Source organism: Littorina saxatilis, linkage group LG13, assembly GCF_037325665.1.
Source record: "Littorina saxatilis isolate snail1 linkage group LG13, US_GU_Lsax_2.0, whole genome shotgun sequence".
Lineage (NCBI taxonomy): Eukaryota > Metazoa > Mollusca > Gastropoda > Littorinimorpha > Littorinidae > Littorina > Littorina saxatilis.
The window spans coordinates 24651554-24667897 of NC_090257.1; the positions used below are offsets into that span (position 1 = coordinate 24651554).

General features: G+C 43.9%; 2 protein-coding genes and 1 pseudogene across 2 annotated transcripts in view; 1 reads left to right on the forward strand and 2 right to left on the reverse strand.

The window, feature by feature from the left end:
• LOC138945347 (uncharacterized) overlaps positions 1 to 16344 on the forward strand; it is a 546160-nt gene that overhangs the window by 267564 nt on the left and 262252 nt on the right. The window lies entirely within an intron of this gene.
• The window catches only part of LOC138945343 (glycerol kinase 5-like), a 35676-nt gene that overhangs the window by 6820 nt on the left and 12512 nt on the right, over positions 1 to 16344 (reverse strand). The window contains exons 7-9 of the mRNA XM_070316770.1: positions 12457 to 12594; positions 12128 to 12201; positions 5187 to 5247 (exon numbers count right to left, since the gene is read on the reverse strand). Coding sequence (XP_070172871.1) covers positions 5187 to 5247; positions 12128 to 12201; positions 12457 to 12594 — 273 coding nt within the window. The remainder of the gene's footprint in view (positions 1 to 5186; positions 5248 to 12127; positions 12202 to 12456; positions 12595 to 16344) is intronic.
• Positions 9943 to 10061, reverse strand: LOC138946450 (5S ribosomal RNA; annotated as a pseudogene).

Here is a 16344-nt window from a genome sequence, read left to right on the forward strand (position 1 = left end):
CCAGAGCGCAGATCGCCACTATGTCCCTCCGTCGATCCCACCAGAGCGTCACACGTTGAAGACTGACAGCAGAACTACTTTTCAGGGAAGGAAGGAACATGAAGGAACATGCAGGAACACTGGGACCAGGGGCACCATGAGAGCTCCGGGCCATTCTGATAATCATCACTGATCAGTCCACGGCTATCGCCAGTTTCTCTCTGACAGCATGCTGAATTATTGCGCGAATCTATCAAAACAAGAATACAGAGTTATCTCTCATATGTTTTTCGCGAGCACTGATCTAAATTTGAGATCAGTGTTCGCGAGACGAAAATGATTGCAGATTGGCCGACTTCGACAGTGATCTCCGTTTTATTCTTCACAGTTATGATAAAGACATCGTTCTAAGGTCAAAACAAGTCGAAATTTTGAGACTGCAGCTGTCGGAAGGAGACCGTGATATATGGTTGCATCACTCTCAACTGGTTACAGAAAAAATCATCTGCTCCGGCGCGCGCCGAAGCCAAAGTTGATTATCACGTGACACTTGATTATCACGTGACACTTTAGAGTTGTTTGCACAGTAAATACATCCGCGAAAGATAGCTCGCTTGAAACTGTCTTACATATCAATTCCTTTGTAATTTAAAAATTACACAACACCATGAAAAATCATTATTGACGATCGCAAATCTGCTTATATCCATAACACATTACAAAAAGATCTAAATATGTAAAAAATCGATTTTTACCCACAGAAAGAAAACCAAGGCATCCTGTCAGGGATAGAATGAGACCGTTCAAGGGAAGTAACTCATTTTTGACCCGAGTTCAGGATGAGCTCCGGGCATGAAGGGCCACAAGAGCTGGGACATTATTTATAATTTTGGATGATTAATGAGATGAGGATGATTATAATGATGATGCTATGGATTTTCAATTTGGTTTGAGACTATGTGACAGGCCTGCACTGTACGCTTACTTTCATAATTTATCCTGGTATAACCCTGCTGCACCTGCGGTGTTGGTCAGGTAAACAGACCCTGAGCACCCTCAGTCGTATTCATGAATTGAATGACACTCGGCTGTGTGATTCCAGCCTAAGTCCCATTGGAGCCATAGCATTTAAGCACTTCCACTCTGGGTAGAAGCTAGCCGGCCGTAGCCTGAAAATCCCATATGACTCTAATGGAACCCACGACCTCCAAGCCCGCTAACCACTGCCCTACGGGGGCCGGTTTGTATGGGTTGCTAGAGTGAATACTCTTGTTTTTAGTGAGTCAAACTTTCCCACATGACATTATAGGCCAGTCAGTAGCGAGGGGTGTGTCTGAAACATGTGGACAAGGAGCATGTTTGTTTGTTTGTTTGTTTGTTTGTTTGTTTGCTTAACGCCCAGCCGACCACGAAGGGCCATATCAGGGCGGTGCTGCTTTGACATATAACGTGCGCCACACACAAGACAGAAGTCGCAGCACAGGCTTCATGTCTCACCCAGTCACATTATTCTGACACCGGACCAACCAGTCCTAGCACTAACCCAATAATGCCAGACGCCAGGCGGAGCAGCCACTAGATTGCCAATTTTAAAGTCTTAGGTATGCCCCAGCCCGGGGTTCGAACCCACGACCTCCCGATCACGGGGCGGACGCCTTACCACTAGGCCAACCGTGCCGGTATTATGTCTTAATATCCTATGTCTTATTTCATTCCCTTGGCAGAAAAATAACACATACTATAGCAAGTTTCTCAAACAACATCAAAAAACATATTTGTGACCCTCCACCACGGAATGAGTCGCATGTCACCTTTGCATGATTTTCATATTTTTACATTTCCCTAAAGACTTTTTTATGCTCTATCCAGTGGTGAAAACCGTTTTAGAAAAGAGCGAAAACTGTTTGAGTTATAAGCCTGTGACTAAGGTGACCCTCACACTGTTACCAGACACTCCACGGACTTATATTAAGCCTAGCGCAGAACCGCGCGAGGTGACATGCGACTCATTTCGTGGTGGAGGGTCACACAATTAAAGATAATACACATCTATTCCAGACTCCCTCTCTATTAAGACCTACATTTTACGAGAGTGATCGTCCCTGGCGCTGAAGTCAGTCGCCTATCGCGGAGTCTCCGCCTTTTTCGGTTTTTCTGGAGTTCTAGGGGATTACAGATTCCTGACCTTTGGATTACGCCAAGCTGAGACTCGTGTGCAAGTGTAGGTACTAATCTGCATCTGCTTTTTTTGCTCCTTGGAGTGAATTTATAGATAAGTGTGTGTCTATGTGGTGTAGTTGTATTCAAAATGGCCGCCGCCCTGACCGCGTCAGTCGAACCCGTTTTTGTGAAAAGGCGCGAGCTGCCCCAGGCTGGTGGTGGTGACAGATATGACACTCTTGAGTTGTGTTTGGCGGCCGAGCGAGTCAGTGGTAGTGGAACAATACTGGGCGCCCAGGAAATATGTGGCCTGTGGCGCGTGTACCCGCTCAGCCGGGAAGCAAGAGCAAAGCTTGTAATCGATGGAATCTCACTACGTGGTCATGCCATCAGGGTGTTTAACCAAAACCCATTTATCCTCCGTGGACAGGAGGGCGAAGAAACACCGGCTACCAAGCTATGGATCTCTGACATTCCAATCTCTATTGCTGTACAAGATATAGAGACAGCCCTTGTGAGAATGGGGGCAACTCTCAGATCTGCAATCACATGTGAACGTGTCCGGAACAAAGACGGCAAGTTAACACGTTTCTTAACAGGCCGGCGGTTCGTCTGGATGAACGTCCCCGCCAAACCCCTCGACAAACAGGTGCGGATCGGTGTGGCCAGTGCCCGTCTGTACCACAAAGAGCAACCCAAGGCGAGGAGAACCATCAGGCCTGCACACGCTGCCTCCAGGAGGGGCACTGGGCGTCTGACTGCGGTAACGACATCGCATGCAGAGAATGTGGTCACCAGGTCAGTCTGGCCACAGGAGAGGCGACCCCGATTGTGATGCCGTCCCCGCTGGGGATCCCCCTCTCACGTCAGATGATGTGGGCGTGGCGACCGAGCGCGGCACAGAGGAAACTGCCAGCGACGAAGACGAACGGGAGGAGTCCCAGTCCCAGTCCCAGGAAGACTGAGAAAGAGAGTGCTTCACTGGCTGATATCATTCATGATTCATCACAGAAAAAACAGGGATACATAAGAGAAAGTCTGAGGCGATGTGGTTGGGTAGTAGGAAACATTGTGATGAAACATTTTATAATTTTGTTTGGAAGAAAAAGTTGAAGATTTTGGGTGTATATTTTTGTAATGATAAGAGTGCTTCTTTGGTAGAAGATAACTGGACTGGAAGAATAAGGAATATTAAGCGATTGATTTGTGCATGGGAGAAGCGAAATTTGAGCATTGTAGGGAAAATATGTATTGTGAAAACGTTTTTAATTTCACAATTTGTGTATATTATGCAAGCGTTTGTATTACCTGACTGTGTTTTGAATGAAGTCAATACCTTATTGTTTAGATTTTTGTGGCGAAAAAGAGATTGTAATCGGAAGGCCTTTGAAAAGGTGAAAAGAAGCGTTTTATGTTTTGAAATTGAAAAAGGTGGTTTAAAAATGATCGATATTAGGCAAATGCAAATTTCTTTTTTATTACAATGGGTTTCACAACTGACTACATCAAATGAAAATGATAATTGGAGTTTCACTCCAAAGATGATGTATTTGCGTTTTGGAAAGCATTTTGAATGTTTCTTATCGAATGTAAACAGTGCCAGATTTAAAGGGTTAGACCTAGTGAAATCACACTTTTGGAAAGCAGTATTAAAATATTGGCTGGATAATAACCACTACGATCGTGGGACAGTCGGGCCGACTTTATTATGGAATAATGCATGCATAACGTATAGTGGCAAAGTTTTATTTTTTGAAAGTTGGATACAACGAGGTGTATAGGTATTAACTGACATTGTACGTTCGGGAGACATATTATCATATCAAGACATATGTGATTTGATTGGATATTCGCCAAACCGAATTCTTGAATATAATGTAAAAGCTGCTGTGTCATTATTTATGAGGAAAAATGTTGTAAATATGACTGATGATGTTTGTATTACCTTACCACTGTTTAACGGCAAAAATGTGTTAAGTGCCAGAGAATATAGGAAAGAGATTATTAATATGAAAACAGATGTACCATGTTCCGGAGGATTTTGGAAGAGAAAGTTTTATGTAGAAATTGATGAACGATCTTGGATAGTTGCCTATCAGTCAACACAAGAGACTAAGAGTTTAAGATTTTAGATTAAGAGTTTCACACTGGAAAATTATGCACAACATTTATCTGACCAACATTCTCCTGTGTAAAATGAAAGTAACGGAAACTAATAAATGTAATTACTGTTGTGATGTAACTGATTTTATTAAACACTTCTTTTTTGAATGCCCGGTTGTATACAAATTCTGGAAGTTTATTGAAGAATTTATTTTTCGTACTTTAGAAATTAAGATTGTTTTGAAAGTTAGTGATGTTTTATTTGGTATGCATTTTGTAATGGTGAAAAAGGCAACTATGCATAAATTGAACCACATTATCTTAATCGGAAAGATGTGCGTTAGTATATATAAAAAAACAAATTCGTTTTTACCGTTGGAAAGTATTTTTAATAGGCAGTTACAGATAAGAAGCATTTTTGTGTGAGTGTTCGAAGAACAAAACGTTAAAAAAAGTTAGCTTGTTGTACTCGATAAGTTGTATTTAATTCATTGTATGAGATATTGTTAATTGTTGTTATTTATTTGAATAAAATTGTTTGGGAAAAAACAAAACAAAAAAAAACAACAACATTTTACACAATTTTAGAATGTTTAAAATAGACGTATTGAGGCTGTACTCCTAATTGTTAAACTTCTTCTTCTTCTTCTCCTCCCACGTTCACTCATTGATTTTGCATGAGTGGGATTTTACGTTTATGACCGTTTTTACCCCGACATTCAGGCATGAGCCATACGCCGCTGTCGGGGGAAGCGTGCTGTGTGCAACTAGTCAATCACAGTAATGGTTTACCGTTTTCCTGTGAGTGCCAGACTTTAGAGTATAACTGATATCTTACTACCAAAGCTTAGAAAACAAATCAAACACACACAAAACAAGCAAAAAGACAGCACAAAAAATCTAATTTTCATGAGAAATTAAAAAAGAAGAAAAACAGGACTTGCAATGGAGCGAATGGGAATGGCTACTCCAAAAATGTCCGGGTCAGTCGAGCCAAAGTCACCGCTGCAATACACGCCAGTCCATAAATACACAGTGGAACCCGTTTTTAAGACATTTGACAACTGGGTTTGGGTTATTTGCAAAGGAATATGAGGTTCTTACAGTCCTAAAATTAAAAATTTTAGTAATAAATTTTCATTTGATTAATATACTTACCCAACTCACATATAGCAATTAACCCTGGTTCAGTGCTGGTATCGCTGTACGCGTCCCCTTGGTAACAAGAAAGACGCCTCTAAAAAAGAGTGACCGAGACCCGTAAGGGTGTCTAGGCCAGCCCGGAAACGAGGCTGCCTTCCGTATGCGCGCGCATACTCCGCCATATGCATCATTCTAAAACGAAGCCCAACTCACTTCTTTTTTAGACATATATAACCCCACAGCGGGGAGGCGGGAGGGAATAAACGATGTGAGTTGGGTAAGTATATTAATCAAATGAAAATTTATTACTAAAATTTTTAATTAAATTACATATCTTACCCAACTCACATATAGCAGATTGCTACTAAAGGTTGGAGGGCACTGTCCCAAATAGGAATCGAGATTTTGTCCTGCCTCTACCCGAGCAGGTAACCCAGAAACACATCCTGTCTCAAGGCATAGAAATCCCTGAGAAAGACATCAATGAAGAACCTCTCAAGAAAGCCAGTAAGCCGACTCAAGAACTTCCGCCAGGAGATTAAAATGAAGATCAACTAGTGTGGAAGCCCAATCTATTGCCTCATGAGGCCTGGCTGTAATAAAGGGCAAGACTGCCCTGCCATTCCCTGCCTGACTCTGCCACCAGCCAAGAGCTTGCCTAGCTATGGTGGAGACCCACTCGGCTAACGAGACTTTCGACATATCTCTAAACCGTACCATGATGAATGAGATAAAAAGAAGTTTCTGAGTCTCCAAACGAGAGTGCACAGCCCGAAACAGAAATCTGCTGAGGGCTCTAACAGAACAAAAATGTACATCAGGATCTCCAAGAGCAATAAACTTGCTCAAGAGAGGAAAGTTGAGTCCGCGCCACCCGAAGAGAGAGGACTGACTGCTCCCCCCCCCCTTTTAATTCCTTGCCAACACTTGAAGGCATGCCTAAACAATGTGGCAGTCTATAAAGCTAAGGTTGACTTAAGTAAGTCATTACCTCCACCAAAGTCGATAGAAAAACTTTCTATCCTTAACCAGTGTTTAACGTCGTTTCTAACCGTTCAGGGTTAAAAAGCGACGGAGTTGCAAAATAAGAACAAGAGCTGTTAGAATCAATAATCTGAAAAGATCCATGCAAGCTAGACAAATCATTGAACTCGAAATGATCAAAAGGCTAAATATGGCTCTGGAGGAGCCAGAATATTGCTAAAAGGTTTAAAATGTGCACAAAGCTGGATTCTCCAAATTCTGCTTACTTGCCAGAAAATTTGAAGGAACCCTAAGAACCATAGATCAGTCTTTCCCCAAAAAGCTGTCCATAGCAAACCTAGCCAGAAAAAACCTTCTGCATAGAACACAAAAACTCTGAACCAAATCCAGAGTTGAGGCAGAAGCCCCTAAGTAACTCAAGTGAACCCTTACAGCAGACATTCAAGTAATTCCGATGTGAGAAAGCAAAGATGCCTTCTTGCCAGCCTAAAGAGGTCTGGAAACCAAGATTGCAAAGACCCGTACTGTGCGACCAACAGGTCGCCCAAACTAACTCAAAAAGAGCCCTGTGAAAGCGAGGGTATGGAGCCCCAACCCAAAGTGGATAACAGCCAGCCTGAAGCTTTTCGTTTGGAAACGAAAAACAGCCAAGACCTGTCCTGCGCTTTCTTTTTACCGTGAGATTCTCTTAGTTAGAGAACCCGCGTGCCTAGAAGCGGGCTCAAAAAGAGACCTTTCAAACAAGAAAGAGATTAACCTCTAGCCAACAGAATAATACTTAAAGGGCAGAGGCTTACTCTCAGGTAAAAAACGGCAAAGTAAAATCTTTGTATATGAGTCCAGTCGGACCACAAAGATAACCTGTTAAACGTAACCGCCCGAGCGAGAGACTAAAAGCAAGTTTCGTTCAAACGCGCCAATCATAAAGAAAAGATGCCGCAATCTCCCAGAGCTAGGAGACCTTGATCTAACAGACAGTCTCTCCTTGCTATCGCCATCACCAAACCCCAGGGCGGTTCCGTAGAACGAAAAGCAAGAGAACCTAAGTCCTTAAGCTTGGAGTTACCCGAAGCCTACAGAAAGCGCTCCGCGAGTGACACGCTACTTGGGCGTAAGAAACAAGCTAAAGCACCACCACCACCACAGGCAAAAAGTCGTGCGTTGCCCACAAAAGCAGTGGTGACAAAGAAGACTCGCTTGCGAAAACTTCCGCAAGAACAAGATAACCCCGCCAGAGGATCTAAGAACTTAACACTCGAAGATTCTCCTCAGAAAGCTCAAACCAACTACAAAATGCCGCGAACCGTGACACAGCTGAAGTATGAGCCTCCCCATTTCCTCCTCTTGTTCCAGCATCATAACGAGCATCGAAATGATGAGAACCAGTCACCCATCCCGATAAGGCAAAAACTTGCCAACAATCGGAAAAGTTTTGAAAAGTTTCAAACGTCATAACACCATGCCAGATCTCCATCCACCTGACTCACGCCAGCTGGAAGACTGGAAGAGAAAGTGAAAACAGCCTGTAAAAAAAGGCAAAGGAACCGCAGAAACGGAACCAGAAGCCAAAAGCTGAAAAGTGCCGACCACCAACACCACAGTGTTAACAGTAGAAGGATATCCCGTCCTGCACCCAGAAGTCACAGCCGCAAAAGCAAAAGCGCAACAGGCCGTGGATAAGTAAACATCAGGACCAACCGGTTGCACAGAAACACCCCGGACGATCCCGTTGTACCTCGAACCATTTCAGCTGCGAGCGCCACTGCACTTGCTAACTTGAAACAGAACCTAAAATCAGTGCTTAACAGAAAAACAGGAGCACCTTAATCTGAACAGCCTTCATGCACCTCCGTGCAATCCGGAAGCTGACTCCATGCTAGACTAAATCTCCAACAAGGAATCAGCCCTACTGCTCGCTTCCTGCCCCCCTGCTCGGTATCAAAGGTAGGAAAGTGACCCCCAGAGAGACTCGCATGGTCAACCCAAGAATCACCCAGCCCACCAACTTCCTGCCCCCAGGGCGGAAGCTTATGTTGCCTAGGGCTCTTAGCCGCTGCTGAACGTGCGCCAGAAAGCGGAAGAACAGACACGGTTTCAACACTTCACCGCACAAAGCTTGCTACCTCCTGCGAACGTACACCACTTTCACCGGAGAACCCGGCTACACGCGGCCCTTTGCCAACTCCAGGGCAATTAACAACGATTACCGGAAGCTAAAGTGAACATCCTGTTCCTCCGAACTTCCAGAAGCCATCAAACCGAATAGAGGTGGAGGAAGTAAAGCTTTGCTCTCAACCACCCCCTCCAGTCAAAACTTAAATGCCGTTTTCCGCCGCCCACGTCACTGCGCTGGACAACCTGAACGGCAAGTTAAGCTGGGTGTCGTCCATCCCCGTGAACGCACCCTCATATGGAAGTATCTTCGTCATCCTCTCCTTCATGCTCGCAATCGCAATCGGGAAGGTGACCCCCGCCTTTCGCGGTCCACCAACTTCCACAATACTTAAATGCCATTTTCCGTCGACCACGTCACTGCGCTGGACAACTTGAACGGCAAGTTAAGCTGGGTGTCGTCCATCCCCGTGGACGCACCCTCATAAGAAGGTATTCTCGTTAACCTTTCCTTCATGCTCGCAATCGCAATCAGGAAGGTGACCCCCGCCTTTCGCGGTCCACCAACCTCCACAAAACTTAAATGCCATTTTCCGCCGCCCACGCCACTGCGCTGGACAACTTGAACGGCAAGTAAGCTGGGTGTCGTCCATCCCCGTGGACGCACCCTCAAATGGAAGTATCCTCGTTATCCTTTCCTTCATGCTCGCAGACGCAATCAGGAAGGTGACCCCCGCCTTTCGCGGCCCACCAACTTCCAAAAAACCTAAATGCCGTTTTCCGCTGCCCGCGTCACGGCGTTTGGACAACTTGAACGGCAAGTAAGCTGGATGTCGTCCACCACCGTGGACGCACCCCTTCCTGCCCCCTGGGCGGAAGCAGATGCCCTTCAACCTGACTACGGCCAGGAAGAATAGGAACATCTGTTCGCTTGTCAGGGCTCTTCGCACCCACTGACACCCCGACTAAGCGGTGGATATCAGCCAGTGTTTCAGAACTTTCACCTGGGATGAGACCCGAGGCTACTCCCTCAAGACAACGCTCACGTGGCGAACACATGTTCGCTTGTCAGGGCCCTTAGCACCCACTGACACCCCGACTAAGCGGTGGATATCAGCCAGTGTTTCAGAACTTTCACCTGGGATGAGACCCGAGGCTACTCCCTCAAGACAACGCTCACGTGGAGTACACATACCTTGTTACGAAGGACAGATGCCGGAGACCGTGAACTCCCCACATAAGGTCACCGCAGGGGACGAACGACCGCTGTCCAGGGAAGAACACACAGCAACCCCAGCCGGGAGAGCACGTAGTTCTGCCTTTGATGACGAAGTGCCAGCTGCCAAAGCAGAAACCTGTGAACTTAAAGTCAAAAGCAAAAAGGCCACGTCTACAGACGCACGCCCAATAACAACATGTTTAACACCGAGCCCGGACTAACCCGTAGGCTTAAAACAAAGGTGGCCACTGCACCCGGTGTTCGCAGGCGGTCACCCATCCAAGAACTAACCGGGCCCGACGTTGCTTAACTTCGATGAAAGGACGAGAACCGGTGCTTACAACGTGGCGAGGCCGTTGGCCGGCAAACAGGGGGTTCCGGAAAAGTCACCAGTGTAGTAAACAAACTGCAAGCGGACTTGTCTACCGGCTTAGCGGGTAAAACAATCACACATTCAAAGATTATTAGCAAGAGAATCTACAACAGAAACGGACATAGACCGGATAGTTTAGACTTCCTAAAAGCTTTCTAAGGAGAAAAGGGCACAGCAGCTACCTATTAAGAAGCTGCCCTCTTCTTAGCATTGTCAGCCATGACGGAAAAACGACTCACGAAAAAAAATTTCGAGAAACATCGCAAGTCCAAAATACGGCCAACAAAACTGCCAAATCAAGCAAAATACAAGGAACGACCTCACCTCAACATAGTTGTGAAGTCCAGATGACAAGAAGAGACCAAGAGGAACGAAACAAAGTCAAAAAGACTAAGTAACAAAGGCTGAACAGCCAGAGCGTACATAAAATGCGACCAGTCCCACTGACGCTGAGTTTTTAGAATGATGCATATGGCGGAGTATGCGCGCGCATACGGAAGGCAGCCTCGTTTCCGGGCTGGCCTAGACACCCTTACGGGTCTCGGTCACTCTTTTTTAGAGGCGTCTTTCTTGTTACCAAGGGGACGCGTACAGCGATACCAGCACTGAACCAGGGTTAATTGCTATATGTGAGTTGGGTAAGATATGTAATTTAATGAGTGCAATTAACATTTACAGAGGGTATGAAAAGAACAGCTGCAAAAGTTGAGTCTGAAAAAGGGGTACAGTACAGTAGAACCCCCCTTTTAAGACCCCCTCCTTTTGAAGACCAATTTTCTCAGATTGTTGGAGGTCTTCTTCTTCTTCTTCTGCGTTCGTGGGCTGAAACTCCCACGTACACTCGTGTTTTGCACGAGTGGAATTTTACGTGTATGACCGTTTTTACTCCGCCATTTAGGCAGCCATACGCCGCTTTTGGAGGAAGCATGCTGGGTATTTTCGTGTTTCTATAACCCACCGAACTCTGACATGGATTACAGGATCTTTTTCGTGCGCACTTGGTCTTGTGCTTGCGTGTACACACAGGGGTGTTCGGACACCGAGCAGAGTCTGCACACAAAGTTGACTCTGAGAAATAAATCTCTCACCGAACGTGGGGACGAACTCACGCTGACAGCGGCCAACTGGATACAAATCCAGCGCGCTACCGACTGAGTTACATCCCCGCCCCGTTGGAGGTCTTCTAAGGGGGGTTCCACTGTACATGTTTCAAAAACATGGAGTCTTAAAAGTAGTTCGTGACTGTATTAATCTCCGACATGCAGGACACTCTGATTTCTCAAATTATTTTACATCTAGGAATCCGGCCAGCTAAGAAAAAAAGGGGGGAGCACACTAGAAGAAATGGGTTCTGCTAGTTAAGTTCATACACTATACACATTAGATCAAAGACTAGCACAAATAATACAAGTTTCTGTGTTAGTTAGCATTCAAAAGAACTACGGCTTAATTAAAGGGACAGTGGTAACTGTGATGAAGCTGACACACTTGGGACCAGCCAAAAGTGTCCCTTACCTTGCAAGTGACCAGTGGCCTGACAGGTAGATTTAAATAGTAGATGTAATAAACACACGGACACAAGAAACGTGTGTCCTTTCAAGGGAGGTGTCCGCTCATTGGAGGGGCCTCACATAACAGGTACCACTGTGCCTTCCTTATTCACCACACACAATTCATCTGTCTAGGCCTATTCATTAAGAGCATAAATTGCTTCCACTTGGAAAAATACAAAAAATCAGTTTGGATGGTCAATTTGTTCTGAATCATTTCACAGATTAACGCTTACATCATTTACAAAATGAACTCTTAAAAAAAATTATTTTTAATCAAAAAAAGAAAGAAAAATGCCTACTAAGCACAAAAAGCAGTCAGGCTGTTCTTGCTTGGTATATGTCCAAGCAGAAGGATGCATATCAAAAGGGATTGTTGTTTTTGTTTATTCAATGACAATGCTCAAACAATCAAGAGTACAAACTATTGCCATAAAATCGTACGGGTTCACAGGTGACTGCATGAATGCACCTTTAACAAAGACCCCTTTATATATATATTACCTGGTGTCTCTGATTTCAGGAAACATGGACATGGGGATATTCACCAGGCCCGTCACAATGGGGCTCCATTCTACCTGAAAACCAGTTATAATCAGACTCAAAATGTTACTGTCATAAAAACAAGGAAAATTGCCATGCAGTGTCGGGCGGTTACAGACATAAAATACATCACATTTAATAAGAATTGCATGAAGAACCAACAACACTAAAACATATCACATTTAATAAGAATTGAGAGTTGCACTAAAACACATCTGAAAACCGTAAGCACCAATGAGAGCAACAACAACAAAAACACAGCATAAAGCTCAACGCTCATTAATACTTACAGAAAACGGGTCAAAAATGCCAGTGGCGCTAGCACAGGAGTAATCTGTAGCATGTATCTGACCCTTGGTCAGTTTCCATAGCAACCATGTCTCTATGCAGCCAAACATAGCTTTGTTTTCACATGCACGCTCTCGCACCTGAAAAATGAAGACAACAAATTAATATCAAAAATGTGACCCTCCACCACGAAATGAGTCGCATGTCACCTCGCGCGGTTCTGCGCTAGGCTTGATATAAGTCCGGAGAGTGTCTGGTAACAGTGTAAGGGTCACCTTAGTCACAGGCTTATAACTCAAACAGTTTTCGCTCTTTTCTAAAACGGTTTTTAGCACTGGATAGAGCATAAAAAACTCTTTAGGAAAATATAAAAATATGAAAATCATGCAAAGGTGACATGCGACTCATTCCGTGGTGGAGGGTCACATTTGAAAGAGAAAAGTGTGTGCGATCCTTTTGTTATCTGTGATTCAACTGCGCTAATAAAAGACTCAGCCGAGATACTTATATTAGTTATTAGCCTTAATTGCTCTTGCTGCTGCAGATCGAGTTTCATTAACTACTCAAACAATGGTCAAACATCATTTTCACCCCTTCTCAAATATATTTTGACAGACGGCCAAATTGTGCAAGCTATACTTGATGTTTCTCTCAAATAGTTATACCTAAAATTCTACCTTAGTGGAGCTGGTCCTTCGTTGCAGCCCTACATGCCAACCGGCAAAACGGGCAGCCCCCCTAGCCCTACGTAAATAAGTAGGTAAAATGCTACCTTAATATCTGACTAATTGGGCGGGGAAATAGCTCAGCCGGTATAGCGGCGATGGCTTCATAAACAGTTAAATTGTCTTTATCAGCGTGGTTTCGGTCCCCACGTTCGGCGAGGGATTTATTTCCCCGGAGTCAACTTTGTGCGGACTCTCATCGGTGTCCAAACACCCCCATGTGCACGCATGCGCACTATACTGAGAAACCAAGTTCACAGCGAAAGTCTCAGGGCTTGGAAACATAAATTATACACGCATGCAGAAAAAAAGAAAAAATGTTGGTAGCGCCGTACAGTATGGCAGTTCGCTTTCCCATATGAGAAAGCAGCCCAAATTTCCATGAGTCTCGGTAACCTCACAGAACTACAGGGTGACCCAAAAAAAAGAGTACCCAAACAAAACGTCATAAATTGAACAAAAATAAAGCAATCTTCATAAAATTTATTTACACACACAAGTAGCCTCTGCATGATTTGCACAGAAAATTTTAGCGTTCTAGCTTGACTTTTAGCAAAGTTATGCTCATTCTACAGAACATGCTCCAAATGGCCTCCGCGCCGATTCAGGCAAACTTGAACTCGCCGCGCAAAGTTATCAATCACCCGCACACACTCCTGTTGCGAGATTCCGCGAATGGTTGTTGTGATGGCTCGCTTGAGTTCTGCGATTGTCTGTGGGTTGTTCCTGTAGACGTTGTCTTTCAGGAACCCCAAAGATAGAAATCTGGGGGATTTAAATCCGGGGGAGGCCATTTGGAACATGTTCTGTAGAATGAGCATAACTTTCCTAAAAGACAAGCTAGAACGCTAACATTTTCTGTGCAAATCATGCAGAGGCTACTTGTGTGTGTAAATAAATTTTATGAAGATTGCTTTATTTTTGTTCAATTTATGACGTTTTGTTTGGGTACTCTTCTTTTTGGGTCACCCTGTACATGAAATCTAATCCTTATCCTTATCCAAAGAACTGTTGACAGGAAAAGTTTTAAATCAAGAGGAGTCTGACTATGCACAGTAAAAAAGGGCGTGACCTGACCGTGCAGCTCAGGTCAGACGGCCGTGTTTCTTTCAGGCAAGATATGCCGCTAGCCGCTCGCGGAGCTAGGAGGCGAGAGTGAATATAAAACGGTTTGATGGCTAGCTACGCAAGAATTAAACACCATTGGTTGATACCGAAAAGGTCGTCTGCCCTGTTCGGTAACTGGCCACAAACAGCCAATCGGATTGGCAGCAGTGCGGCCGCCCTGTTTTCTCGCCTAGCGAGCGAGCCCAAAGCTACCTAGCCAATGCTTGCGAAGGCCTAGCGTCTCTCGCGGCAAGAATTGCCCAAGAAATGGTATGTCCTCGCCCCACTCACCAATTCTTGCCTTAAAGAAACAGGAGACTGGTCAGGCTTTTACAGATGACGATTCCCTTCACCTGGTCACATACACAAAACGGAACAGCCTGGGTGCTACTCTGCATGTGCACAGTGGTATTTTTTTAAGAATTAATTTCGAAAAAGGATCTGCCAGGTGCCTTTTTCAGAAATTAATCCATTAAAAATGTCAAACTCAACACAGCAAGCAGTCATGAGAGTTGATGTTTGGTATGTGACCAAATGGAAAGATGGTCTGATACCATGTAAAAGCCTCATACCAGATCTGAGGTGGTGAGGCAAGGCGGAGCTAAAAAGAAAAGAAAAACAAGTCGCGTAAGGCGAAATAACAACATTTAGTCAAGCTGTCGAACTCACAGAATGAAACTGAACGCACTGCATTTTTTCACCAAGACCGCATACTCGTAGTTTCGTCAGTCCACCGCTCGTGGCAAAGGCAGTGAAATCGACAAGCCAGAATAGTGCGGTAATGGTCGCGCTGAGTAGGATAACACGCTTTTCTGTATCTCTATTCTTTTTAGCGTACTGAGTTTGTTTTTAATCCAAACATATCATATCTATGTTTTTGGAATCAGGAACCGACAAGGAATAAGATGAAATTGTTTCTAAATCGATTTCGGACAATTAATTTTAATCATAATTTTCATATTTTTTATTTTCAGAGCTTGTTTGTAATCCAAATATAACATATGTATATGAGCCAATGTCAAAAGGTGCTGTCTGACAGCTTCGAAAATCAAAGTACACCCAAAGTAAAATGACTGGTGTTTTAAGTTGCTTAACACATTCAGTATATAGTTTCTAAAGGAGAAAAGGGAAAATCTTTCACAACGGCTGTGTTATTTGGCCGTTAAGTTGAGGCTTGACGAGTGTCTCTTGTGGCATGTAAGGACATAAACCTGATTTTTTCCATTTTTTTCTAGAACTTTCATTTCTACTGAGCTCGCATATGAGTATTGGGGTGTAGATTAAATATAATCAAGGTAAAAGCGTATAAAATGTGTATGTTAGCAACATGAATTCATTTATTGCTATCACAGTCACAAACGGTATGTGCTCCATACAAAAGTTCTTTAATTTGAGGTTTTCTCAGATATTGTTGAAGTCAAAGCTTTGAAACTTCACATACTTGTATGATTGTATGACCTCCAGACATGGTGAGAGAGTAGTTGACCTTCGTCACATTTCAAGGTCACGGCGGGGTCGTATTGGGTCAGAAAGTGATAAATTGGTATTTTCTCGAAAAGTTTTAAAGCAACAGCTTTTAAACGTCACACACTTCTTTGTTGAGATAATATCCAATCCTGATGCTCAATTTGGTTTACTCTTGTGAAATAGCAAGGTCATAGCAGGTCTGTCTTAATGAGGAGAAATAATGTATCATTGTTTTTTTTTAATGTTTTTGGGGCTACATCTTTGAAACTTCACAAATTTCCAGAGTTTGATAGCCTACACACATGATATAAATATGGGTGACCTTTGTCAAATGTCAAGGTCACGGTGGGGTTGTCTTCGGGTCAAAAAGGGAATAATTTGGAATTTTCTCAAAATGCTTTGTAGCGAAAGCGTTTAAACTTCCCATACTTCTATGTTTTGATGATATCCAAATATGATGCGAGTTTGGTTCTCCCTTGTCAAATATCAAGGTCATAGCAGGCCGTCTAAGGTGAACAAAAAGTAAAAAGTATCATTGTTTTGAATGTTTTGAGGGCTACATCTTTGAAACTTCCACATTTCCAGGGTTTG